The sequence below is a fragment of the Danio aesculapii genome, chromosome 21 (assembly GCF_903798145.1).
Source record: "Danio aesculapii chromosome 21, fDanAes4.1, whole genome shotgun sequence".
NCBI classification, from domain to species: Eukaryota; Metazoa; Chordata; class Actinopteri; order Cypriniformes; family Danionidae; genus Danio; species Danio aesculapii.
In genome coordinates this window covers 319,306-346,883 of record NC_079455.1, presented here as the reverse complement: position 1 = coordinate 346,883, position 27,578 = coordinate 319,306, and the positions used below count along the sequence as shown (strand labels likewise).

The 27,578-nt window shown below is 39.9% G+C and overlaps 2 protein-coding genes across 5 annotated transcripts in view; one reads left to right on the top strand and one right to left on the bottom strand.

Moving 5' to 3' along the window:
- LOC130215122 (rap guanine nucleotide exchange factor 6) overlaps positions 1-8,847 on the top strand; it is a 96,957-nt gene extending 88,110 nt beyond the window's left edge. For all 4 annotated transcript variants that reach the window (XM_056447024.1, XM_056447022.1, XM_056447023.1 and 1 more), the window contains 8 exons: positions 148-327; positions 713-847; positions 965-1,033; positions 3,801-3,960; positions 4,076-4,223; positions 4,432-4,639; positions 6,001-6,234; positions 8,058-8,847. In XM_056447024.1, coding sequence (XP_056302999.1) covers positions 148-327; positions 713-847; positions 965-1,033; positions 3,801-3,960; positions 4,076-4,223; positions 4,432-4,639; positions 6,001-6,234; positions 8,058-8,080 — 1,157 coding nt within the window. In that variant the 3' untranslated portion in view covers positions 8,081-8,847. The remainder of the gene's footprint in view (positions 1-147; positions 328-712; positions 848-964; positions 1,034-3,800; positions 3,961-4,075; positions 4,224-4,431; positions 4,640-6,000; positions 6,235-8,057) is intronic.
- A 2,581-nt stretch (positions 8,848-11,428) lies between these two features.
- Positions 11,429-27,578, bottom strand: part of acsl6 (acyl-CoA synthetase long chain family member 6) — a 40,719-nt gene continuing 24,569 nt past the window's right edge. The window contains exons 12-21 of the mRNA XM_056446054.1: positions 25,229-25,363; positions 23,871-24,005; positions 23,127-23,222; positions 22,977-23,049; positions 20,479-20,567; positions 20,275-20,391; positions 19,063-19,206; positions 17,203-17,304; positions 17,047-17,118; positions 11,429-15,598 (exon numbers count right to left, since the gene is read on the bottom strand). Of these exons, the coding sequence (XP_056302029.1) occupies positions 15,458-15,598; positions 17,047-17,118; positions 17,203-17,304; positions 19,063-19,206; positions 20,275-20,391; positions 20,479-20,567; positions 22,977-23,049; positions 23,127-23,222; positions 23,871-24,005; positions 25,229-25,363 (1,104 nt within the window). The 3' untranslated portion in view covers positions 11,429-15,457. The remainder of the gene's footprint in view (positions 15,599-17,046; positions 17,119-17,202; positions 17,305-19,062; positions 19,207-20,274; positions 20,392-20,478; positions 20,568-22,976; positions 23,050-23,126; positions 23,223-23,870; positions 24,006-25,228; positions 25,364-27,578) is intronic.

Genomic DNA, 27,578 nt, shown 5'->3' with positions numbered 1-27,578 from the left:
TTCACTGGGAGATCACTGGACTCACTGCTTAGATTAACAACAACTGCATGCTAAGGCCCTCTGCTGGCTGCAGCAGGAGTGACAGAAGTGTTGATGTTAATGTGTGCGTGTGTGTGTGTGTGTGTGTGCGTGTGTGTTTTCCTGCAGTGTCCAAGAACCTGAGTGAGCGGCGCTCCACTAAGTCGGACATGTCTCCGGTGTCCCTGCGCTCCGGTCTGTCTTCCTCCAGGACTCAGAACCGCGTGTCTCAGGTGCTGCAGGTTCCTCCGGTCAGCCTTTATCCTCTGAGGAAGAAGAGCATCGCCAAAGACCTGGCCGCTACCTTCAGTACGACAACATGCTAATACTGAGAGACCATTGCATTCATGTTCAAGTATATTTACACTTACTCATTTAGCCTTTTATCAAAATGAGGAGAAAAGAAGCAGCAGGATATACAGCTGAAGTCAGAGTTATCAGCCCTCCTGAATATTATCCCCCAATTTCTGTTTAACAGAGAGAATTGATTAATCAAACATAAAACAACATGGTCATCACTGTGTAAATTATTGAAAAATATTTATATTGTCTTTATCTTTTAATCTTTAATGAATAATCTGACCCTGCAGTGTTATTATTGAGGGTACACACACAGCGATATCCACGCTCAAACCATATATTGTGCAGCTGTAGCTTGTGTGCTGTGTGTGTGAGCGTCTGCTGTTCTCTTCAGGTCCGAACTCCCCGCAGACGCCGAAGAAATCCGCTGGTGCAGCCGAGGACAGCAGGAGAACAGAAGAGAGCCTGTCCTCCGTCTCGTCCCTACACTCCAGTCCCACCGTGTCCCCGCAGGGCTCTCCACGCAAAGGTACACACTCACCTGCTGGACCAACACTGAAAACAATTCTGCATAATGACCACTAAGTGAAGCATGTGTTTCAGTGTGCTGAGTCTGACAGTGTTTTTCCCATCATGCCCCTGACAGTGAGCGTCTCGTCGTCTCGGCAGAACGGCTCGTCGGCTCCGGCCCCCGGCGGACGCACCTACGGCATAGGTGGGGCTTTCCTTCAGAAACACATCTGGAGCATCACCTGTCAGAGCAGCAGACAGGAAGAGAGTAGGCAGAGTCAGGAAGTGAGCCGCCGCAAGCGTTTCCGGTCACCGGTCGCGCTCTTTAGAGACTGGAGCCGCTCCAGAGACAGACAGCAGAGCCACACACACACACACTGCAGGAGTAAAACTGTCTGATCACAGGAGGATGTGTTTTATTCACTCTCTCAGACACACACGCACTCATCATAGTGCATAGTGAGCACACACACTTATATATTCATCAGGGTGCTGGGGCGTGCACACAGACACACACACACTCATCATAGTGCTGGGGTGAGCACACAGACACACACACACACACACACACACACTCATCTTTGTGCTGGGGTGAGCATATACACACACACACTCACATGCACGTCCGTCAGCACAGCCAGACTGAAGTGTGTTTCAGTGTTAGCTGCTTTACAGTGCAGAAATGCTTTTCTCACTGTGAGTTTCTGTCTTGTTTCCAAGTTTAAAGATGTAAAAACTCTTGAGTCAGTCAGCGTTTTCTAGACGAGCACAACATATCCTCTTGTTTTCAGAAATAATGAGGCAAAATGAAAGGGATAGTTCACTCAGGACTGACAATTCTGTCGTTTAATCTTCTTTCACTTGTTCCTTTATGGGTTTCTTTCTTCTGGAGACTTAAGAAGATAGTTTGAAGAATGTTTGAAACCTGTAACCACTGACTTCCACAGTAGGAAAAACAAATCCTATAGAAGTCAATGGTTACAGGTTTCCAGCTTCTTCAGTGTATCTTCTTTAGTGTTCATCAGAAAGGTTTGGAAACACCCGAGCGAGAGTTAATGGTGTACACATTCATTTCTTGGGTGTGAACTATCCCTTTAATTGAGTTTTGTGCATTAAAACAGTATTATTTAGCTTGTTTTAAGGGGAAACTCACTTCATTTTCATTATTTTAGATCATTATTTTCTGCTTGTCTAGAAAATGCTGAGAATGTTTAGATATTTGGACTAGAAACTCGTCACAAACTCCGAGTGAGGAAGCAGTGTGTGGAGTGACTGCCGTCAGGATGTTAGCTGACAGCATTGTTCAGATGTGTTCTCGTGTTCTCCTGTGTTGTAGAATAAAGGCAGATGCTTTTGTGTTGCTCTTAGGTTTGAATACCTACATCTGGTGACACAATATAGAGTTGAAGACAGACTTAATCACCCCATTCATCTTCAAATATTTCCCAATTGATGATTAACAGAGGAAGGACAATGTCCTGTTGTATTGAACATCTATTATATCTAATATCTATATCTAAGTCTGATTTCTTTCATTTGGCTGGAATATACACACACTCACAAATAATTATATATAAATATATATACTGCTGTGGTCAATATTATTAGCCCCCTTCAGCAATATTAGTGTTGGATTGTCTCCAGAATAAACCACTGTTATACAATGACTTGCCTAATTACCCTAACTTTACCCTAATTACCCTAGTGAAGCCTTTAAATGTGACTTTAAGCTGAATACTAGTGTCTTGAAGAATATCTAGTCTAATATTATGTGCTGTCATCATGGAGCAAAGAGGAAAGACATCAGTTATTAGAGATGAGTTATTAACACTATTATGATAAAGTCTCTCCATTACTTGGGAAATATTAAAGAATAATACCAATTTCACAGGAGCGTGACTGATTCTGTCTTCAGCTGTGTATTTATTGTCCATCATGTTCAGATAGATATGAATGTCAGTAATATTTGATCTGATTGTGCAGTCTCTGTCTCGTCTCAGTGGCAGGTGTAAGCCAGCTCAGGTAAATACTGTACACACACGTTTACTGACAGCTGAAGAAAGACACTAGTAGAGAAAGATGATGGTTTGGTTGTCCAGATGAGCTCTTACACTTAGAAACAGCCTGAAAGGAAAACATTACTGATCTGAGATTGATATTTAATCTGCAGGTCTAAAGCAGAACAATGCTATCACCTTATTTTGACAGTCCTTTGGCCTGGGTGTGAATTATACATTGACGATCAGGGGTCTTCAACTTTTTCAGTAATGTTAGTTTTGTTAGTTTGCTAACTCATGTGTTTATTTAAATGACATCTAATTTATTAATGAGATGTATTTGAGTTTTTCAGTGTTTTGAGGGATGTTGCTGTATTCTGACCTACAGTAACCTCTGATGAACTATTTCAGAGCTTACTGTAGGTCAAACTATACAAACTCTGCATCTAATTTGACTTTAATTGTAGGCTATATGTAGAAACAAACAGCTATTTTACAAGAAATGTGTCTTGCGAGGAGATCTAGATCTGCTGGTTTAAGACTGTTGAATGATTTTGTTCTTGAGTAGACTGAATGCTGTGTTTGCATTTACAATGGTATAACCTATTATATGTATATTTATATTATCCATTTTTAAAAGATTAAGATTAATTATTAAGAAACAGATCAGAGCAAACTATTTCTCACTATTTAAAGGCCTGACACAACATGTTGTTTAGACTTTTACCAATAATCTGCCAATGGGGGAAGCAAAATAATGTTATTTTAAAGCAAAACCATGATTATTTAGCTTCCTCCAGTCAGATTATTTAGCTTGTTTTAAGGATAAACTCACTTCATTCTGACTCATTATTTCTCAAAACAACACTATATGTTTTGCAGGTCTAGAAAATGTTTCGTGATTTAAAAATGTATAGATATTTGGACTAGAAACACGAGTAAAGATAGCATGTTTTACTGCTTTTCTGTCCCTAGGTTATGCCCTGATGCCAGCGGGTCGCTCTGATCTGTCAGACTCCAGTGAGATCTCGTCCCGCTCCAGCATCGTCAGCAACTGTTCCGTGGATTCGGGACTTACAGTGCCCCCCGCCAGCGTCCCAGCAGAGGCACACACACATACTCCAGCAGACTGCAGGTACACACAGAAGCTCTGAGTTTAGAGATCCTTAAGAGCGGGTTGGATTGAGAGTGTTGTCAGGTGTAGTGTGAAGATGTGTGTTGAGCCTCAGTGCTGTATTCCTTTGTCTCAGCTGGTCTTCATCTGTACGGGACTCTACAGTAGCGCTCTCCACCGTCTCCAGCAGTGCTGAGGAGCTGACGGCCCCTGAACACTCCTCCGTCTCAGAGATCGCGGACAGCGGACGCGCCAGCTGGACCTCCTGCTCCAGCAACTCTCAGGTACCCATGACATTCTGACGATATCATAACCTCACGTTGAAATATCCCGCTATTGTGATCACTGCTCTAAAATATCTAAAAACAGCATATGTTTTTTAAACAGCAGAATAATCTAGTTTTGCTTTAGGAATAACATTTTTTATAGCAGATTATTTAGCTTGTTTTGCTTCCTTGTTAAATCTTGTTATCGCCCCGTGATTCTCCTCAGGACAGCCTGCAGACGGTGCAGCGGGCCCCGGAGCCGCTCAACCTCCGCCACACCCCCATGGGCGGCCCGATCGCAGAGGTGGACCCGGCTCTGCTGGAGGAACGAGACTCAGAGGACGGATTCGACACCGTTAAACGCAGCAGCACAGATCCAGTCGACAGCTCCGACTACAAGACCATCACCTCCAGCACAGAGAGGGGGCTCATAGGTGAAAACCAGCTTCAGTTTCTACAGCGGCGGCTCGCAGTCCTGCTCCTCACACGCTCCCGCTGTACACACAAAAACAGCCTCTTATTACTGCTTCTGGTCCACATTTATAAACATTCTGAAATCAAGAAGCATTTTCTAGACAAGTATAAATCACTAATAACTGCATACTTATTTGATATTTACATGCATATTAGAAATCCTGATGGAAATGTTCTCATTGTTTCTGAAAACAAGACTGTATTTGCTGCTTGCTATGTTTCTTTATTTAAGAATGTTAAGATATTTGGACTAGAAACAAGACAAAAGCCCTTCACACTGCTGTAGTAATCTAATATGCTGCATACAGATGTGTAGAACAAATCTTTTATTTTATTTATTGCTGATTTCCCATGTGCAGGGGCTAGAGAGCAGTGAACACTATGTAGGGAACATGTCGATCTTAACACAGTTCATGGAGATCTCTACTAATGAGTGATTATTTACATTTTGGGTAACACTTTATTTTGATGATCCCTTCTGCACATTCTGTTGACTAAGAGTATTAGTAGACTGCTTCTTAATATCAGCTGATACTGCTGTTTCCATAGACATTTAGCTGACTATACTTTAGAAGTACATGTCAACTTACACTAACCTTAACCTGAACCCTAACAGTCTACTTATAGTCTAATGAGAATTAGTTGGCATGTAGATGCAGTGAAACTTACACTCAACAAACAGAACATCAAAATAAAGTGATACCAAATGTAGTAAAATAAGCAGAGTGGGGGGACACGAGGAGCAGGATTGAAGACCGCTGCTTTACAGGAACACCAGCAGATCTGACGCTCACAGACACACTCGCCTGAGTCCCAAATCACACACTATCTGTCCTCAATAGTATTTGATAAATGAAGTAGTGTGTTCCAAATCACATTATAAATCACTATAATCTGACACTGGGGGAAGAGGAGGATGTTTTTCATTTTGACAAGATAACTCCTCCTCCTCATTGTCAGATTATTCAGCGTGTTTTAAGCAGAAACTCTCTTCATTTGGACTCATTATTTCTGAACACAACACTAGATCTACTGCTTGTCTAGAAAATGCTGACTGATTTCAGAACTTTTAGATATTTGGACTAGAAACAAGACAAAAACTAAATATGAAAAGCGTTTTTTGCAGTGCGTGCGTGCGTGCGTGTGTGCCTGCGTGCGTGCGTGCGTGTGTGTGTTCAGATCTGCTGGTGTTCACACCTCTGCATGCTGTGTTGGTTTCTCAGTGATCGTCTTTATGATTTACATTTTGATTTCTTTATTGATGTTTGTGTGTGTTTGTGTGTGTGTGTGTGTGTGTGTGTGTGTGTGTGTGTTCTGCCAGTGTACTGTGTAACATCTCCCTGTAAAGATGAGCGTTTCCGTGCACCTCCACCAACGCCGCCAGGTTATCAGGGTCTGACTCTGGGCGCCGCTCAGGCTCAGGACGCCCAGAAGCTCAAACCGCCCGAATATAGAGTCGCCCTGCAGAGCTGCAGACTGAGACGCAGCCTGGCGGAACCCCAACCTGAGCCGGAGCCATCCCGACACACTCACTGCACTGCGGAGAAGGAAGAGGGTATGTGGAGAACCTGCGGCGGGGAGAAAAACACCACCAGCTCAGATCACACACAGGCTGAGCATCTGCACAGGGAGACCAGCCTCCAGCATTCACACTACATTACAAACAATGCTCTTCTTAGGGTGCTTTCTACAGTGAGAGAGAGATCTGAGCGTGCTGCGAGTGAAGAAAACATATGCAATTACAGAAAACATCAGCAAATTAACTGAAGATCCTCATCAGAAACACTCATACACACTCATACACACACACTCATACACACTCATTCACACACGCACTCATACACACTCATTTACACACACACTCATACACTACGGCCAGTTCAGTTCATCAGTTCCCCTATAGCGCATGTGTTTGGACTGTGGGGGAAACCGGAGCACCTGGAGGAAACCCACACCAACACGGGGAGAACATGCAAACTCCACACAGAAACACCAACTGACCCAGCCGAGGCTCGAACCAGAGACCTTCTTGCTGTGAGGCGACAGTGCTAAGCACTGAGCCACCGTGCCGCCCCCTCACAACACAAACACATTTAAGAAACTGTGAAAGCACCCTTGCCTAGAGCTTTTATTTTGTTTCTAGTCCAAATATATCTACAAACTCTGAAATCAAGAAGCATTTAGACAAGCAGTAAATCTAGTGTTGTGTTTAGCAATAATGAGTCAAAGTGAAGAGAGTTTCTGCTTAAATCAAGCAGAATAATCTGACAATGAGGGAAGCAGAACTAACTTATGTCGAAAGGAAACACTAGATTATTCTGCTTCCCTCATTGTCAGATTATTCTGCTTGTTTAATGGAAAATTCTCTTCATTTTGACTCATTATTTCTGAACACAACACTATATTTGTTGCTTGTCTAAATGCTTCTTGATTTCAGAGTTTGTAGATATATTTGGACTAGAAACGGGACACAAACTCTTAGAACCGCATGTTGTTTGCAGTGTGCAGATCTGTTATGCTGAATGGAATTAATGTTGACATTAAGGCCAGACACTGAAGACACGAACACTGAGTGATGAAAATGAATCTTTGGCTTTTATAACTTACTAGTTCAGACAGGGAGAAGATAATGTCACCAAAACACTTTATTGTCTATTTTTTGTGCCAAAACATTTGATTTCTTTATTCAGACGTTCCTTCAGCTCATTCTCCTGAGTGCTGCAGTGTAATGAACTGAAACCTTTAGTCATTTGCTCTTTATTTATGTGATATTTGATAAGTCTCCGCAGCTGCTGTGTCTACATGTGGAGCTTTCTGTCCAGTGAGTGAAACATGTCCGCTTCAGCATCACTCTACATACACCTGAAGCCTGCAGATTTTACACACCAAACTTTAGATTTTTATGAATAAACCTAATCATATATATAAAGACAACACTGGACAGTGTTAACCTCTTCCATATCTAACACACTGGAGCAGATAACCTAGTATAGACAGACTACACATAGCTGAATATACACACAGTCTGAATAAACAGACTACACGAGTACTTTACACTACAATACTGAGCAAAAAGATGTGTTTTAAACACACACACGGGTGTCTGGCCTTCATATGATAACTGCAGTGTGATATGATGATGATGATGATGATGATGATGATGATGATGATGATGATGATGATGATCAGTGATGCACCGTGGTCTGAGATTGAGCTGGTGTTGCTTCAGTGTGTGTGTGTTAGTGTTTGAGCTGTGTGTGTTTGCTAATGTCACTCTGCTGTGTGTGAATCGGCAGCTCATTTACTCATTCTTCTTTGTGTGTGTGTTTGTGTGTGTGCGTGCGTTTTTATGTATGTGCGTGTGTGTGTGTGTTTCAGATGAGCAGGTGTCTGCAGTGTGACTGGCGGTCCTCCTGGTCTCTGATCTCCATCCTTCAGTGTTTCTCTCCTTGAGGAAGAAGAGCATGTGGTTTTCATCTGCTGCTCCTCCTGGTCTGCGTCTCTCACACACACACACCCACACACACACAGACTCAGCGTTACGGTACTCCACTGATGCTCTGCTCATCTTCTGGACTCTCCTCAGCATCAGACGTGTGTTTACAGCTCCTCGGTTTACAGTGTTTCTCCAGCGTGCTCCGTCTGCTGCCTGGGTTTAGACTCAATAACGGCGGTGTGTGTGTGTGTGTGTGTGTGTGTGTGTGTGTGTGTGTCTGACAGACGGACAGTGCTTTCTACATACTGCCGTGAGCCGGATCGGCACTGCTTGACAAGGGAACTATATTTATATGCTAGCTGTGCATCTGGACAGGTCAGTCCCCGGGCAGACGGGAGGTTTTGTACAGGCTGCAGACGCTCTAACAGCAGGTCTCTCTCCGTCTGCAGCACATTTGTACATCAGGCTTGATAAATCTATTCTATTACGGGACAGAACTGGACTATGATGATGGATGCGGACGCGCTCTTCTTCTGGTTTACTGTTAGTAGGTGTAGTTTGGGTCTGATTGTATTATTGATATAAGCAGACAGGTTTTTTTATGCTATGTTCTGTTGTAAATGAATGTGACGGATCATGTACAGCTGATATAAGAGATTGTGCTATATATAAACTGTATTTTTACTATTTTGTTGAATAAACCTGACTGCTCCTGTTACCGGGCAGAGAGTACGCCGCTCCACCACCACAGACCTTCATTTCACACCAGCTCTGGGCTTCAGAAAGACCTCCAGAATCAGTGAAGGAAAAGAGGTAAAGTCTCAGCAATATGAGCATGAGTTTTCTGCTTATTTAGTGTTTGTCATTCAGTATCTACATGAACTAAACCTGATCAAGTGCTAAATCTCAGATCTCTCACACACACACACACACACACACATGTGCAGATGTCTTTACAGTCTCTCCTCATAGCTGTAACGATGACCACAACACTAAACCCAACCGTAAAATTAAACAGTCTGCACTTTTACACCTTCACAATCCTTAAATCGGTCTGATTTATGAGCCGTTTTCCTCAGAAACCAAAACAATGTCCCCACAAGGTCAAATTTTACCAGTATTTCTATACATGTGGGGACATTTGATCCTTATAAAGTGAGAAACACAAGGTACACACATTCCTGAAAGAGTAACAGTGGAGATCAGACAGTTTTTAAACCATGCAACAAAAAATAGATCATTTAAAGACAGCATTCAGTGTGTCTCTAAGGTTTACATGTGTTCTGTTTCAGTAAAAACACTATTGGTCAGATATAAAAGGAGTTTCATCAAGAGCCTAAAACTGGGTAACACACAATGCTTGGTTTATATCTATGGAAGCAAACATTCTAGAGATGAAGAGAGATTATATATGACCCTGCTGCACAAAACACATCTGAAGCTGCATGAGTATATTTGCAGCAATCGCCAGAAATACTCAAAGTTATCCCGTACAATATTAAATCATGTTCAGTGAAGATATTTTCTACATTTTTTTCTGTCAGTATATCAAAATCTAATTCATAAGCATCATTAATATGCATTGCTGAAATGTATTTAGTTCATCTTAATTGAGGGTCATTTCCTCACTATTTAGATTATTTTTTCCTGAAACCCTCAGATTCCAGATTTTCAGACATTCGTATCTCTGCTAAATATTATCCATCCTAACAAATCATAAGAGCTCAGTTATTCAGCTTTCCTGTCATATACTAATCTCAGAACATTTTGTGGTCCCAGGTCATAGCTTCAGCTGTGCCTTTATCTGACAATAACCAAACACCTGAGAGTGACCATTAGCCAATCAGAATCAAGCATTCAACAGCCCTGGAGTATAACTAACAACTAGTGGACACTGGTTAAAGGTCCTACCACATCTGCCACTGACCACAGCAACGACTCATGGTGCAGGTGATTGGTTGCTGTGGCCTTAGCAGCCAATGAGCTTGCTCCTCAACATTTAAATACCTGTGCTGTGTGTGCTAGCAACCTGTAGTGTGTTGTGGGATATGATAATCTGAAAACAACATCTCAGATAAAAGATGATGTTTTACTTTTGACCTGTGTGCTATTAGTCTGCTTATTGTTTATTATTACTTCATGCCTACAACTGTGTATTTGAACAGAAGTAGTGCTTTCAAAACTTGTTCTGAAGAAACATACAGCTTTTAGCTTGAACAGGGTTATATACGGATATCATACCGAGCTGTTGGCAAAGTAATCCGTGCACACATAGTCTAGTACACTAGTGTAAATCCATTCAGCAAGGTACATGAGGCACATAGTACACTAGTGTTAAGCCATTCGGTAAGGTAGCCCAGGCACACATAGATAGTAAAACATGTGATCTCAGGGGTCAATGGTGCAAAATTAAAACATTTATAGTTAGATTTGCTTGTTTGAGGGTTTTTACTTTAATTTAAGGCAGCATGTTTGTGAATTTACAGGCAGTAGTAAGTCTCTGTACTTGCTCCGCAGCAATACTCAAAGCAGCAGTGAAGCAGATCTATAACATCAAGAGACCAAACACATCAACACTCCTAAGAGTTGTCCTGACAGAACTGAAGATCTTCATCTCTGTTGTTTGTTCATGGTATGCCCACACAGATCTGTGCACTAACATAAGTAATTATTATGTAAATGAGTAAATGTACATGTCTGGAGTTTATATATGAATTTCAGTCATATATGCAGGTGTTTACAGTATTTATGTCCATTTGTTCAGTTTGTAAAGTAATTTTTCTGTCGTTCAGAAGACGTATGTTATGAGAATCATACTTTTTTGTTTGTTTGTTTCTAATTAGATTAGCATCTTAAACCTTAAATATAAAATAAAAGTTATTATTTTTTTTTTTATCTCACATGGTTAAGGTTTTCTCTGTTAATCGCTGAAAATCATTCTGTGTAAATCTGCAGATTTTTTATTTATATTTTTACTCATTTCTGTTCAGAAATAGCAGAATAATGTCAGCAGATTCTTTATGGCTCTAGTCATGGGATCTGAAGATGATTAAAGGCCAAGTAAGAAGAAAGACTGGCTGTTGTTGATCACCTAAACATGATCATTCTGTTATCAGCTCAGTAATGCAGGTCGCAGTGAACAAACACGGTGAACCTGACCACATATCAGAAAACCCATCGCAATGCTTTAACAAACACTGACGAGATCCAGCAGACACACATCACTCAATCTGTCATCTGCTCAGAGGAATATTAATCATATGACATCTCTGATCTTAATCACACACGCTAAACATCACCACAACCAATAGAATTACAAAGAATTCTTCTTTATTTTTACATCTTTTGCTCACTCATCACTATTTTAGTGAATATGCAGAGATGTACATGCGCAGAAAAGACTTTATTATCAGGAAAAGATGCAGGTGAACTGTTATAATTACCAAAACACAAACCGATGGTCAAAATCAAGGGGAAACAAACCTTTTCTTCTCCAAATTGTAACATAAAATGTGTAAGGCTCACCGCTCATACTGGCGAATGTCTACGTGCTGTTTGACGGAAAGACTGGAACACTTGACGATGCGTATTAAACAGACGCTCTGATGATTCTCACCACTGAACCCCGAGCCTGAACTTAGGAGGAATCAATTGTGTTGATCTGTAAATAAAACAGTGAGCAGAAAGCTGGGGCATCCGTAAGGAGAATAACCTCTGAGAGGAATAAATCAATGAACACCAAAATAACCCTGATCCTTAAATTAGCTACAGAAACATTCTAGCAGAAACACAACACAGGCCGACTGAGGAGGCCTACGAAAGGCGGCGAGTGAAATGCGTCGTGTTTTAATGCCATAAAAAGAAAACTAAAACAACTGAGTGACACATTCTCACTCCCGACTGCTCTACAATAATATATATATATAGAATTATAGCATTATAATGATGTCATTATATATACTGACGCTCAGTGAACCCCTTCGTAAAGCATAGGGTTATCCTTGCTTTAAAACCTTTGGTGTTGATATGCTAGTCCGAAGGGCGTCTGCAATTTTAACCTTGAGATTAAATGATATACTGGGTAATAATTTGGCTGTTATTGGGGTGTGCGTTTTTCCAAAGTAAACAGTCAAAACTACTTTACACCATGAACAGATTTACGAGCAAGTAACCCAGCTCCTAACCCATCCATACATCCATTCGTCAATATTAAACAGGTTAAAGCGAACAGATGCAACTACAGGCGCAGTTTATTAAGAAGATAGGACTATTCAAGTCCTCCATGTCAGTGCGAGTTATTTCTGTGAGGAACTGACACAACCTCTGGCTAAAGTGTCAAAACATCAGAAATGACTCAATTTGTCCCATAAACCCATGGTATAAGACTCACAATGCAACAGGACTTGTTTATATTGCTTTCATATGTCAGGTTTTGTAATAAATAGACATGATTCCACTTTTATTTGCCTGCTGCTTCTTTATGTTGTTGAGAAGTGGGCAGGTTTAGGATTACGGGTGTGGAAAATGCTCCAAAACATGGCTGACAGTAGTGTTGTCAGGATACTGGAACTCGATACGATACGATACCTTGAAAATATCAATATTCAATACTGTTTTTGATACCATGGAGAGCAAATTCCGCCACATTAAAAGTATGCAAATGAAGAAAAAACTAAACCGTTTAATGCGTCCAACACCAGGTGTGTTAACAGGCCGAAACAATAAATTAGGGGATAAAAAAGTGTTAAAGTGTTAAAATCGTAATAGTATTATCAATTATTCATCTCCCTTCTGATTTTGGTATTGAAACAAACCAAAAGCAAGACTGTATCACTTTAAATAGTTGAGTATAGATATTTATCGATACATTTTTGACAACACTCTCTGAAAGTATGCATCTTTATCAAATGATTCGTACTTGACAAATACACGCAGTACACCGTATAATCAGATGCAGAATGTAAAAGTGACGCCAACAGGATGTCCAGAGCATCACTAAACGAGGAGTCGGGAGTGAGAATGTGCTGAAGTGTGATCATAAATAAATCAACAGCTCTGTCCTTTAAACACAAAGAGAAAGTTCTGATATCATTCAAGAGCAGATTCAAATCTTATTGGTTTCTCTACACGTCAAATCATTGCTTAAATATTCTCACATCTAGTTTTCTTCAAAAATGTACACTACTACTGAAATGCTTCGGGGTGAACGAACTGAAAAGCGAGTGGTCTGGCAGAGAGAGTCACACCGCGGTCGCACTGGTGTTCAGACGATCTGTGCTGATCAACTCTTCAAAATAGCTCAATCTGTCATGTTTCAGCTAATAAATCAGCACTAGCGCATCTTCAAACGTCTATCAGAATGAACAAGCAGCTTTAATATGGGGGTAAAAACAGGGGCAGCACTTTGTGTTAGCTTCAGATGTCAACTGCAATTAACTACTGCTCTAATGAACAACAAATGAATTAAATATAAAACTTATTCAATTAAAAACTTTAAGGTGGTAGTTCACTCTGATGGATGTTTGAACTGTTTTTACACCCTTATTTAAGGTGGTAGCTCACTCTGATGGATGTTTGAACTGTTTTTACACCCTTATTTAAGGTGGTAGTTCACTCTGATGGATGTTTGAACTGTTTTTACACCCTTATTTAAGGTGGTAGTTCACTCTGATGCATGTTTGAACTGTTTTTACACCCTTATTTAAGGTGGTAGTTCACTCTGATGGATGTTTGAACTGTTTTTACACCCTTATTTAAGGTGGTAGTTCTCTCTGATGGATGTTTGAAGCTGACAAGATGTGCTGTGTTCTGAAAATAAAACATTATGGTTTGCTTGTCTGGACGATACTTCTTGATTTAGGTTGTATTTTGCTTCTGTACATTGGATTCTCCTGCTGTTTGCACATGTTTTGATAGGTAGTTGATTTGTTTACTTAAAAATGATCATTTTATTTTATTCTAATTGATTTTTGTAGGACCTTTTATATTTATTTGTGTGGTGTTCTGTGTCGGCTATTGCTGTGAACCAAATTACAATCAAGAAATTACAACCCAATCCAGATTCTGGCACTGAATCTCCATCTGATGGACTAATATCTAAACATATTCAAACAAAGAAGCTTTTTTTTCAAGCAAGTAAAACTGTTTTGTTTTTGGAAATAACAAGTCAAAATGAAGTGAGTTTTCCTGTAAATCTAGAAAACAATCTGTTTTATACCCTTATTTAAGCTGGGAGACATTTGAAGCTGACAATAAGTGCTAGCCTGTTTTTACATCTTTATTTTGGGATACCACCTTAAATAAAGATGTAAAACAGAGGCAGTGTGTAAGGAGTTCAATCTGACCCAGCAGGCACAGAACATCAACATGTTGTACCCCAGCATCGTGGGACGTTGCATTTTGTTTGGAAATGATAATCGGGTTGACATCAGAACCCAACATCAGGCCAATATCAATGTCCAACATCCAACCTAAAAATCAACCAAATATCAACGTCTAATGATGTTACAGCTTGACGTTGTGTGGACGTTACCACTATGACGTCTATCAGACGTTGGATTTTGAATGAATGTCAGTATTTGACATCAATATAACATTTGTTTTAGATGTTTCCAACACAACCTTAAGTCAACCAAATATCAACGTCACTTGACGTCATTATTGAACAATAACATTGCCATTAGACGCTGGCTAGATATTGAATTTTGGTCACCTGATGTCACAACCTAAATCTAACCTAAAATCAACGTCTTATGACATTGTGTGCCTGCTGGGGATACACGAGAAGCTGAAAGACTGAGCTACCCCTGTTTTTACATCATTAATCGAGGTAATCCACTCTGATAGACATTTTACATGTTATTTTAAGCTGAGAAGATGTGCTAGACCTGGATTATTAGATGAAAGCTGACAGATTGAGTCATGATTGATTCTGAGGAGTCGGCGCACAGATCTGATGAAGAGTGTAGTGTTGAGTTGAATGACGGGGACGTCCACGCTGGAGCGCCGGCACCCTGCATGCATGGCCTTCAGCTCAACATCTGCTGGGTTTCCTTTTTGAGCCATAAACGAAACACCACCGCCGGATCCTCTGCCTGTAGGAGGAATGAAACATGCACGCTAGCTGGAGATGGAGATTCTGCTGTGATCGGGTCTGGTTTTCTAAAGGCACACCGACTGTTGACATTCACGGCCAGAGGAAGATCACTGCTTCTGTAAGCTCATGCTCGGTCTGGACCCACGGCTCATTCGCTCAGAGCCGCTTCCACTGCCAGCTGCTTTCCATGAGGGAGGAGAAATGATGATGATGATGGAGGAATGGCCAGAACGTCCCGCTCTTTGGTTACATGGAGATGCTGCTGTACAGGTGCTGGATCTCCTCCTTGAAATACTCCTTCAGCTCGGGTCTCTTGGCTTTTAAAGTCGGGGTCAGCAATCCGTTTTCTATGGAGAACATCTCCTTGTGGATGTAGATGTCTTTGACCTGGAGGAGAGACAGAAACCATCAGGAGTGATCATCTCATGTGGAAGTGTGGTGCTCTGCTGATTTTGGCACTGAATTGAAAACTGATGGACAAATATCTAAAATATCGGTGTTTTTAAGCAAGTTAAGCATATTGTATTGCTTATTCATTCATTCTCCTTTGGCTTAGTCCTTTTATTCATCAGGGGTCGCCACAGTGGAATGAACCGCCAACTATTCCAGCATGTTTTACACAGCTGATGTCCTTCCAGCTGCAACCCAGTACTGGGAAACACCCATACACATTCATTAACACACACACACACACACTCATACACTACGGGCAGTTTGGTTCATCAATTCCCCTATAGCACATGTGTTTGGACTGTGGGGGAAACTGGAGCACCCGGAGGAAACCCACACCAACACGGGGAGAACATGCAAACTCCACACAGAAACACCAACTGACCCAGCTGAGACTCGAACCAGCAACCTTCTTGCTAAATGATAGCCACTGTGCCGTCCACTACACTGTATTATTTTAGAAAATGATAGGTCAAAACCTTTTAGTTTTCCTTCAAATCAAGACAAATAATCTGTCAGTGGAGGAGGTAAAATAATGACGGTGTTGAATCAAGTCCTCTTTCTTTTATTTGATCAAGAGGTAAACATATAAAAAGCAGCCAAGTCTAGAACCACTAAGATTATATGATCTATTTACAAATAATAATAAAATAAAGTGACTTCACATAAGTGGTGGCTCAGAATTTCAGTATTTCCCATTCAGTTGCTATAGGTGGACACTTAACATTGCTGAATTGAGTCCTCTATTATGTTTTGTGTGTGTTCAGATCTTGAAGTCTTGAACTGCTCAGATTAAAGAATCTATTTTTAAAAAGATAAAATAATAAAATATAAATAAAGATGAAAAAAATTTCATCATTTTGCCCCAAAAATGTCTCTGTTGAGGGTTAAATGTGCACGTTCCAGCCACACATGATCATTACTGATAACTAGACCCACACAGAATCTGTGCACGCAGAATACCACAGATTTTCAGCACATCATTAATTCAGTTTATTTACTTGAGTAAATGTGTGTAAATCTAAATTTATTCAGTTTATAAATTAATTACAGTAATATTATTGACTAATATGAACATGTTGATCTGATTTATGTATAATGCAGTGTGTTCAGTAATATTCTCTGTCTTTCAGTAGAGATGTTATATGAGAGACTTGCTTTGTTCACCAAATATCTAATTGGATTAGCATTTTCAACATTAAATACAAGTTAAAAAGATATTACTTTTATTTCATATATTAAGGTTTTAGTTATGATACTCCCGTAATAATTCAGCATAAGTCTGCAGATTTATAACACAATTCTGTGCAGAAATAGCAGAAAATGTCTGCAGATTCCGTCTGGCCCTACTGATGACTGAAAGCTGAGTGTATGAACGCACCCACCTGTTCAAATGAATGGAGGCCGCTGGCTTTCCCCAGCCGCACCATGTCCTCCAGGATAGCTTTCTTCAGCTCCTACACACACACCACAACAGAAAGAGATGTGTTCATTTAGCAAAAACACTGATCCACGCTCAACCAGTTCAGGATCAGCCTTACTTTATTCTCACACAGCTCGTGGAAACCTCCGTCAAAACCTTTCTTCTGAGCCCACGAGGGAAAAACCTCCGGATCCGGGACGATGATTCCCACCAGACACGACTGGAAACACACACACACACACAGAGAGATCCGAGAGTAAGGATGGAAGGTGGAGGATTATAGGTGAGTTAGATTATTAATCAGATTATGAAAATCAAGTACTGGTAATAAGAGTAAACTACTTTTATAATGTTTGGAGTCGCAATACAGTTGTTTTTTATTATAGATTAATAATTTCCACAACAGTGGAAAATAGTTTACAGTTCATTGATTTTAATGTTTATTATTTTATATTACATTATATTATTCATTCATTCATTCATTTTCTTTTTGGCTTAGTCCCTTTAGTAATCAGGGGTTGCCACAGCGCCAACTTACACAGCGGATGCCCTTCCAGCTGCAACCCAACACTGGGAAACACCCATACACTCTTGCATTCATACACTACAGCCAGTTTAGTTGATCAATTCCCCTATAGCACATGTGTTTGGACTGTGGGGGAAACCGGAGCACCCGGAGGAAACCCACACTAACACAGGGAGAACATGCAAACTCCACACAGAAACACACACTGACCCAGCTGGGGCTCAAACCAGTGACCTTCTTGCAGTGAGGCGATTGTGCTACCCACTGCACCACCGTGATGCCCTGTATTATAGTATATTGTATTTTATTAATACCTGTGGGCAAATTCTGACTTCAAGTTTTTGCCTAAATGTAAACAAAAGCTGAGCAATATGTTGTTCCACAATGATGCCTCGTGTTTATCGGCTTATTATATATTTTGCTGGAGCTGGTGTCACTTAGAGTCAAAACACAAAACTTGTTGGTTGAATAAAAGAAAGTTTAAGTCAGAATTGTTTGGTGGCTGAGAGAGTTTAACACACTGCACTTACAGAAAACACATGCAGCTACTAAGAACAGCAGCAAGTTAAGAACAGATCCTCATCGTCTGTTTAACAGCAACCGTGTTGCAAATCCTCACATTAAGAGAACGTGCTGCATGGTTTTATAATGCTCCGATCTACAGAAGATGTGATTTAATGACTTCATAGAGTTACTCTGAGCAGACACTGAGGTATATCAGTGTGAGTGAGCATTAAATGTCCATCAGTGCACTTTAAACACAAGCTGTTCAGGCTCTTGATGAAGAGATTTGATATGTCTACCTGTTAAATTAACAGAAGATTATCCTGCATCAGTATATGTGACGTCAAATAAGGGTTCACACAAAAGTAATCCAAAAACACTCAGATTACACCATAATAATATTTGTGTATTAACATACATTTATTAATTCTAGAGCTGGGATATGTTTCAATACATCCAAAATAAGATTTGACATAATATATATGTGTGTCTACTGTCTATTATATGTGTTTATTATGTATATGTGATACAAACTCACACATAGAAACAAAATTATCCAAAATAATAAAGTCACATAAATATTTAAATGTATATATCATTTGATGATATACATATATACTTTATATCTAAATATAATTAAACATTTTCTCAAATATATGCATGCTGTATGTATAATATAACACATACATATTAAGTGAACTTTTATTTTGGATGCAATTAATCGTGATTAAATTTTGCTCAGCAGTAAGTAATTCATTATATATGAACATATTAGTGAGTAATGTCCATTTATATCATGTGCATGAGGAGGGCTGTCCACGCCACCATCAGTGCTAATCACATCATATCATCATTAATATTATACATATATATGAATTCATATATTAATCCATTAATCCGCATTTTTCATTCATGTAACGTAATCCAGTATACTCTTCTCTTACTGACCTGCAGGCTGTCCCCGTGGACGTAGAGCTGAGACACGGGTTCACTGCGGATGTAGATGCTCTCGATCTTCTCTGGGGAAATGTATTCACCCTGAGCTAACTTAAAGATGTGCTTCTTGCGGTCGATGATCTTCAGTGTGCCGTTCTGATGGAGAAAACAGACCAACATTTACTACAAGTAAGATTTCCTGATGCTTACACTGAATTTGTACCCAATAATCTGGCCATGACCACATAATCTCAATGAGCAAAATAAAGAAACACCTGCAGCTTCTGTGGAAATCAGCAGACCCGTCAGCCTTACACAGTTTCTGTCATCAGTAATATTCATCATATTCATCAAGCATATTGTGTCATGTGCTGTTTTATATGATGATTTTCATTAGGAGCGTTCACAACAGCTCAGTAAAGTTGGTTTTAGCTTTGATATTCACTGGACATCCGCACATGCAATTTTAGGGATCATCTGCAAATTACATTGACGGAACCAAAATGCAGAGTAACGCAAACAAGAAAAGAGTGTTTCTGGAAGAGTCCAGTGAATGGTTAGAGGCCAGACTGATATACTACAGGTAGCAAGGCTACTACACCTCTAACTATAGGGTACACACAAAGCAGAAATAGGCAATAGGCTATCTCTTGTCATAAGCATACACAACACATCAGTTAAAGCCCTTAATGTTATTTTCTCACATTTTTACCTTCATTTATGTATAAATCACACGAATAAATGTATTATTTTTCATTTTAATATGTGTAGCACATCCCCAGAAGCCAGACTGGCTTACTACAAGTGAGATTTATTCATAATTGTATTCATTTACATTTATAGAATTCAAATAATTATAAATATGTATATTTACAGTAAATCATCCTATTGTAATTTCATGATTTTAAAGGGTGTAGTGCATTCACAGAGATCTCACTGACTTACTACAGGTGAAATTTTACCCATATTTTCATTCATATTTGTACAATACACAGATATTGAAGAAAAATATTTACAGTAATATTTACTGAGCTGTTTACAAAGTGGAGTCAGCTACATTTGATCATTTGCTATTTATAGAAATCTGGAAGAGAAGCGTACTGCTGTGATATAATCTCAGAGCATTACATTTAGAGCGGTTACTGTGCCATATTTCATAATCGAGGAGTCCTGAAGGCTTCAGTGCACTTCACACAGAGAGAAACAGGGTTTTCAGGATCTTACCGCCAGCCATTTCCCAATGTCTCCAGTGTGAAGCCATCCATCAGCATCCAGCGTCTCGGCGGTCCGCACCGGGTCCTTCAGGTAACCCTTGAACACATTCGGCCCTTTCACACAGATCTGAAACACAGTGTTATTAATGATGAGCATAAGTGACCATCATTCTCTCTCTTACAGAGCAGTGCAAACACACACACACACACACACCTCTCCCTCTCCTTTAGCAGCGAAGTAGTTCTTCTCAGCCACATCCACCAGTTTAATGAGATTACACGGCAGAGGAGCTCCGACATGACCTGCAGGAACAAACACAACAGCCCATTTACACACAGATAGCCAGTACTGTTTTCAATCTGTCGCTATGGTGACGCACAGGCATCTGTAGCTCCGCCCTCTTTTGAAAACAGCTCAATCTCATTTGAATTTAAAGCGACAGTCATCAAAATTAGGATCAAAGCCTGAAAGGGTCCGTTTCAGAGAGCTGGAGAACATGATCTGTGTGAATATTCTCAGCTCAAACTCACACACACACGAGAGAGAGACATCAGAGATGCATTTACAGCTCACAGGGTATAATGGGTCTCCTTTAAGACTGTGAGTTCTGATGCATGTGAGCCGATGAGTGTGAATCTGTGGTGTGTACTGCAGGAATGAGCCACAGGATGGCACTCCCAGCACACACACGCTCCAGATCTGCGGTTTTTACTTACATCCGCCCTCTGAGTCTGCGGATATGATTGTTAATGCTTCATGTGTGTGTGTGTGCATCAGTTTAATGAAGTTACAGACAGAGCCACAGAGGACAAGACGTGTCAAAACACACATAAGAGCATCATCTCCTGATTTCCTTTACACTTTCACTGACATCTGTTTAATCCCCAGCATTAGTTCTGCAGATAACTGCATTTTATTTAAGCACTCAGCTTCTTTACACGATGCTGTTGTCCATTTTAAATGAGAATACAATCAAATGTGTTTATTTCTGTATATTAGGATAACTAGCGCAATTTGGTGGAGATTATAATTACATTCTGATGCATTATTATTGTGCATTGTGTTTATTGTGCTACTATTATTGTGTTATTACAGTTTGATGATCAGAATAAGCCTTACATTTATTTATTTGCAGATGCCACTTTTTTATTTGAAAAAATGATCAAAAATCTATTATTGTCCATATAATAAAGCATAAGTAGATTGTTAGAGTCGTGCATAAGTGACTGATCAGAATCAGCCTCCTGCAGTCTTGTTTTTGTGCCTATTGGTGCAGTGTGTTCTTGTGTTATTGAGATAGAGCAGCACAGACTCAGTGTTGAGAGTCTGGAAGATCAGTATCAGTTTCTAATCTGCTAATCACAGACTGTAAAGGCACTTCAGTGTGAGTTCGTCAGCCAGTAAACCACAGTCAGTTTCTTGTGTGTTTGATGTGCATCAGATTGAGCAGCACAGTCAGAGTCTGCTGCAGTTCACTCAGAGACCACCGCTGGGGAAGCAGAAGACCTGCAGCTGTTCACTTAAAGAGACAGTTCACACTAAATAGAAGAGTCCCTCACTATTTACTCTCCCTCAAGTGGTTCCAAACCTGTATGAGTTACTTTCTTGAGCTGAACACAAAGGAAGATATGGTCCCACTTTATATTAAGTGTCCTTAACTAATATGTAACTTAACTACAATGTTCTTATTGTGTAAATATATGTATTTACTGTGTACTTATGCTTGATTAAATATCTGCATGTAATTACATCTGTTATTAATTTCTGTAATTACATTTGTAAATACACTGTTGACCGTCCCTTACACCTTAACCCACCCTTAAACCTACCCATACCGCCAAACCTGTCCATAACATGACCCCTATCCCAAATCAAGAGCACCACAAGTGTTCTCAAATACATTATGAACACAGTAAGTACACTGTTTGTATTTTTTGATGCAAGTTCATAGTAGTTAAGGACACTTAATATAAAGTGGGACCGATATTTTTGAAGAATGCTGAAAACCTGTAACCATTGACTTCCATTGAAGGAGAAACAAATGGAAGTCAATGGTTACAGGTTTCCAGCTTCTTCAAAATATCTTCTTTAGTGAAGATAACAGGTAACAGGAGAAAGTAAGCAACAAGTGAAGAATGAGTAAATGATGACAGAATATTTCAGTTTATTCATTAATATTTCAGGGTGAACTGTCCCTATAAACAGCAGGTGTACACTTATACAGTAGTCAACATGTGATGTGGTTCAAAATCATTCATCAGAGTTGGCCTAAATCTACTGAACAACACCCATTCTTGTCTTTGGATCATGTGTTTGGACTGTGGGGGAAACCGGAGGACCCGGAGGAAACCTACGCCAACACGGGGAGAACATGCTAACTCAACACAGTAACACCAGCTGACCCAGCCCAGGCTCGAACTAGTGACCTTCTTGCTGTGAGGTGATTGTGCTACCCACTGCGTCACCGTGACGCCCACGTTTAAATCTCATTTAAATCATCTTCTGCCTCTTGCATTTGGTTGTATTTAATTTTATTTTGTGTGTATATATAGATGTAAGTGTAGATTTTGTGTGTTGTTTGATTCGTAAAGCACTTTGATCAACATTAGTTGTTTTCAAATGTGAAAAGATTCATAAAAATCTGTGTTCAGCTCCATAAACTGCACATTTCCAAAGCTCGGTCCGTTTGTGAATCTGGATGCGAGTCTCACCTGAGGTCCAGTCTCCAGGTGTGGTGAAGGTGCATCCGGCGGTGCATTCGGTCTGACCGTACGCCTCGTATACCTGCACACACACACACACACAGTGAGATGATGAAGATGAGCAGCAGGAGAGGGAGGTCTGTCCTCCAGACTGCTCACCTGGCAGCCCAGTGCTGCTCGCAGGAAGTCCAGGACGGACGGAGACGCCGGAGCCGCTCCAGTGATGATCATACGCAGCCGACCACCTAGACTGGCCTGTAGGAGCACACACACACACACACACACACACACACAGGAGCTCATCAGACATCAGCATTGCTTTGGCTTCAGCCTCTGTGGTGTGTGTCTCTGTGTCAGTACCCCACAGCAGTGGCTGGCAAACCCAAAAGTAGCCTAAATGCAGAATCATTTTCCACTATAGCCTTGAGCTCCACATCTTTACATTGCTTTAATTGTGTTGCTCAACCATACAGACAGTTTTATACACTAAACAATATTTGGGATTTTAAAAGATGTGGTGCAGAGCTTGTGTGACGGGCTTTAAGGAGCTGTTCTCCACCGTTTACACCTGGTCAGAACACAAACTGCAGGATATACAGATTAAGCATTTATTCAGCACCGCCCGGTTTAACTGTTTGTTAGTTTAATGTGTATATTGTGAAATTAGCAGTGTATGTGTGTAACGAGGCGACAAACACACACAGTGCATGTGTGCGTGCGTGCGTGCGTTCGTGCGTGTGTGTGTGTGCCTTTGTTTATAACTAAGCATATAAAACCCTTGCAGGTGAATTTTTGAGTTTTCCTAAGCCACATAACTACTTCCACTGTAATAACTCATTTATTTATTTGTTTGTTTTTCAATAAATCTGACCGTAGTTGTGTCAGATTGAGTTTTGTACACACCTGTATCTTGTGGAAGAAGATCTTATCCCAGATGCTGTCGCTGCGGGTCACGCCGCGGCTCACCTCCGCTCCTTTCCTCTTGGCCGCAAAGTTCAGCAGCCAGCGCTTCACAGAGTTATTGGCCTGACTGAAGATCTGCACACACACACACACACACACATATCACTGCTGAATGACTGCTACACACTCCTAAATCCGCGGTCACACTCGAGCGGTGGTCACCAACCCAAGGCTTTAGATTTGCTTTTGATATTGGTGGGGATCTAGTTTAACATCCGTCATCACCGCTGCATGAGTCTGACAGGAATAAACCCCAGTTACAGGCCGTAGCCAGCCTGGTGACAGGGGTGGTTCGTTTTTTCTCAAAAAGTGGATCTTTTTGCAGTAATAGGCCTCATCTGGGCCACTATTTAATTATTAGATTTAAATACTGCACTTCAGGGACATTTCAAGCACTATTTTAGCTGGAATAGACTGTCAGGTGATCATCACAACAACAAAAAAAGTAAGAACAATAGAAAAATAAATGTAATATGATTTTGGTGCTTCACCCCTTTTCATTGCTCATTTTTTTGTTTCAAGAATAAGGTCCAAGATTTAGAATAAAAGTCAGGCAGCTTGTTAAATGTTTTCTCTATTTAAAAGCAATGCAGTAGTGAAAGATGACATCAGATTGTATGCTTTCCTGCACAGCTGGATGTTGAGCTCATGAAAAAGAATTGTTTACATTAGCCAAAACTGATTAGCTGAAGTCACACTGAAGCGACAGCCAACAGAGGACTTCACGTTGTCCTAAAGCCTTTTTTGATGGGTTATTTTCTCTGTTTATGATGGCATAGCAGTCAAAATAGGACAAATGGGCTCATGTAGGACAAATTCTGGACCTTTGTCAGTGAGGATGCAAACCCCCTATGGCTACAGGCCTGAGTTATAAAGTCTCCAGTGATGCAGCAGTGTGGACGGATGCTGACAAGCATCGGCATGTTTATTGGTGACTTCCTTTCTCTGCCTTTTCTCAATGTCCAGAGGGATTTAATATTATAATGTTTCTCCTTGTGGGGGACAGTTAACAGTAATGAAGATTAAGATCCCTTTGACTGACAATTACATTGTGTATCACTTGATTTGGTGTGTTTATAATGACAGTTGATAGCGCTCTAGAGGCAGACAACAATCGCGGCGCCCACAGTCCAAGATAAGCTGGAATAAATGTGCATAACATAGATTTGTCAAGGTTTTGTCTACATATTTCTCAAAGATGCATCATTTACATTATATTAAAGCATACAAGTCTTAATACCAGCCAATCAGAATCAAGCATTCAACAGATCTGAGTGAAAGCCTGTTGTTTCTCTCACCTTGTCATACATGCGGTTCAGGAGACGAGGAACCACGGGGAATATGGTGGGCCTCAGAGCCTTCATATCATCAGGGAGAAGACGAATATCACCCTGGAAAAAGCCGATCCTTCCGCCATGGCAGATCACCACCGCCTACAGTGGAGAAACAGCATTAAAGAGGAGCCGTTATGCAGAAATCAACTTTAAACCCAGAAGTGTGTGTGTGTGTGTGTGTGTGTGTGTCAGCAGTGTGTGAATCTCTCCAGCAATGGAAAAGATGAATTAATCATATATCAGACTTGATGCAGAAACACTTTGATTGACATTCTCCCTTTGTACGTGTCATCAGAGGGGCAAAAGCCCCGCCCACTATCTCTAACCTCATTAGCATAAACAGCAGCCCTGAGTGAGAAGCAGCCGTCTGTCCATTAGCCATTAGAGTGTTTGAGACAGGTATTTATAGCTCCGCCCTCTTCTGAAAAGAGCACAATCTCATTTGCATTTAAAGCGACAGTCACCAAAACGCCACAATTATGATCAAAGCCTGAAAGAGTCAGTTTCAGAGAGCTGGAGGACATTATCTGTGTGCTATTCTCAGCTCAAACACACACACACTCTTAATATCTTTTTATACCACAACAGTTGCCTACATTAATTAATCATTGGATAGTTGTGCTATGACTTGTTCAGGAACAGACAGGAATATCTAATTACACTATATATTAAATTAAATAACAATAATGTGCCTCAGCAAGTCATGACCTAATGATATCTTAGCAAATAATTATAGAATTATTAATTAAAAGTAGAAAACTGGAAGGTGAAATGTAACTTTTCGAGTAATTGACATATGAATTTACATAATCAGATAATATAATATAATATAATATAATATAATATAATATAATATAATATAATATAATATCATTATTAAAAGTATGTTATATTGTGTTATAATAATATAATAATAATATAATATAATAATATATTGACATTTAACTCATATCAATTCACAGATTAATTACTCTATGAATCACATAGAATTAAAAATGAATGATTAATTAATGCCTTTAATACTCATTTTACATTGTAGTCACTCTTTACAATAATGTTGTATTAGTTTATGTATTCACTAACATTAACTAACTGTGAATAACACCTGTGTGAAATATTGTGCATTGTTTGGTTATGTTAGTTAATACATTCACTACTACAACATTATTGTAACGTATTATCCACGTTATCCATTATTCATGATTATCTGTGCACTAGATTAGCATTAGTTAAGTGCACTCATATTCTACACTGTTATTAAAGACATTTTAGGGCCATTTCAGTGTGAGAGTAAACAACGAGGAAATGTGGATTATGTGTGTGTGAACTGTCTCTTTAAGAGATATAGATCGTCAGGTCAGACGAGGACGCGTCTCAGAAAGCGGAAGTGCAGTTCACTGTGCTCATAGGTGTGGTTTCATGCCCTCATTAGTGTTCATATCTGACAAACAGCCAGACGGTAACCTGATCCAGAAGACAAACACACAGATCCTGCTGGACGACACACACACACACACGCACACACACACACACTGCATTCAGCTGTAACCTCATCTGTTTACTTCTGCACTATAGTGGAGTTTCACATGAAGACTTTAAACCCTTTATAGGGCACTCACTGGGTGACACTTTAGTTTAAGTCACTGGTTAGGGTTAGGGTATTCTAACTGGTGTCTTATTACCTATTATTAAGATGTGAACTGTTTATTAGCACTTATAGAGATCCTATTCTACTACTGCCTTATTAACTATTATTATGCAGCTAATTAGCAGTTTATTGAGCTAAAGTCTTAGTTAATGCTGTGTTAATAGTGTGAATTGTGACTTAAAATAAAGTGTGACGCACCTGAAACACTGGAGCTGATAACAAGACTTCTGATCTTTTATGATTTAACAACAAAATAAATAAAATGAAACTGTAATCAACATAAATGAGGCTTCCAAAGGTTAACCAGTGTGAGTATTTTGGCCAAATTAGGTACAATAGATCAGCTTAGAGCATCCTATAAACATCACATGTCCTCTGTTTCATCAATATCAGTAATATTAATAGTGAAAGGTATTATTAGTAATAATAATTAGTAATATTAGTCATATTAGAGGAATAACATCTCCTTTGTATAGTTATTACCAAGGCCAGACAGATTTATTTTTGGTATTTCTGTGCAGAACTTGGTACAAAAGCTGCAGAATTATGCAGAATTATTTTGAGGGACTCAACCATGAAATAAAATACCTTTTTAACCTGTATTTACAGTTTTTTCTAATTGCTTAAGCACAATTTTGAAATGAAGGCTCATTTGGTCAAAACACT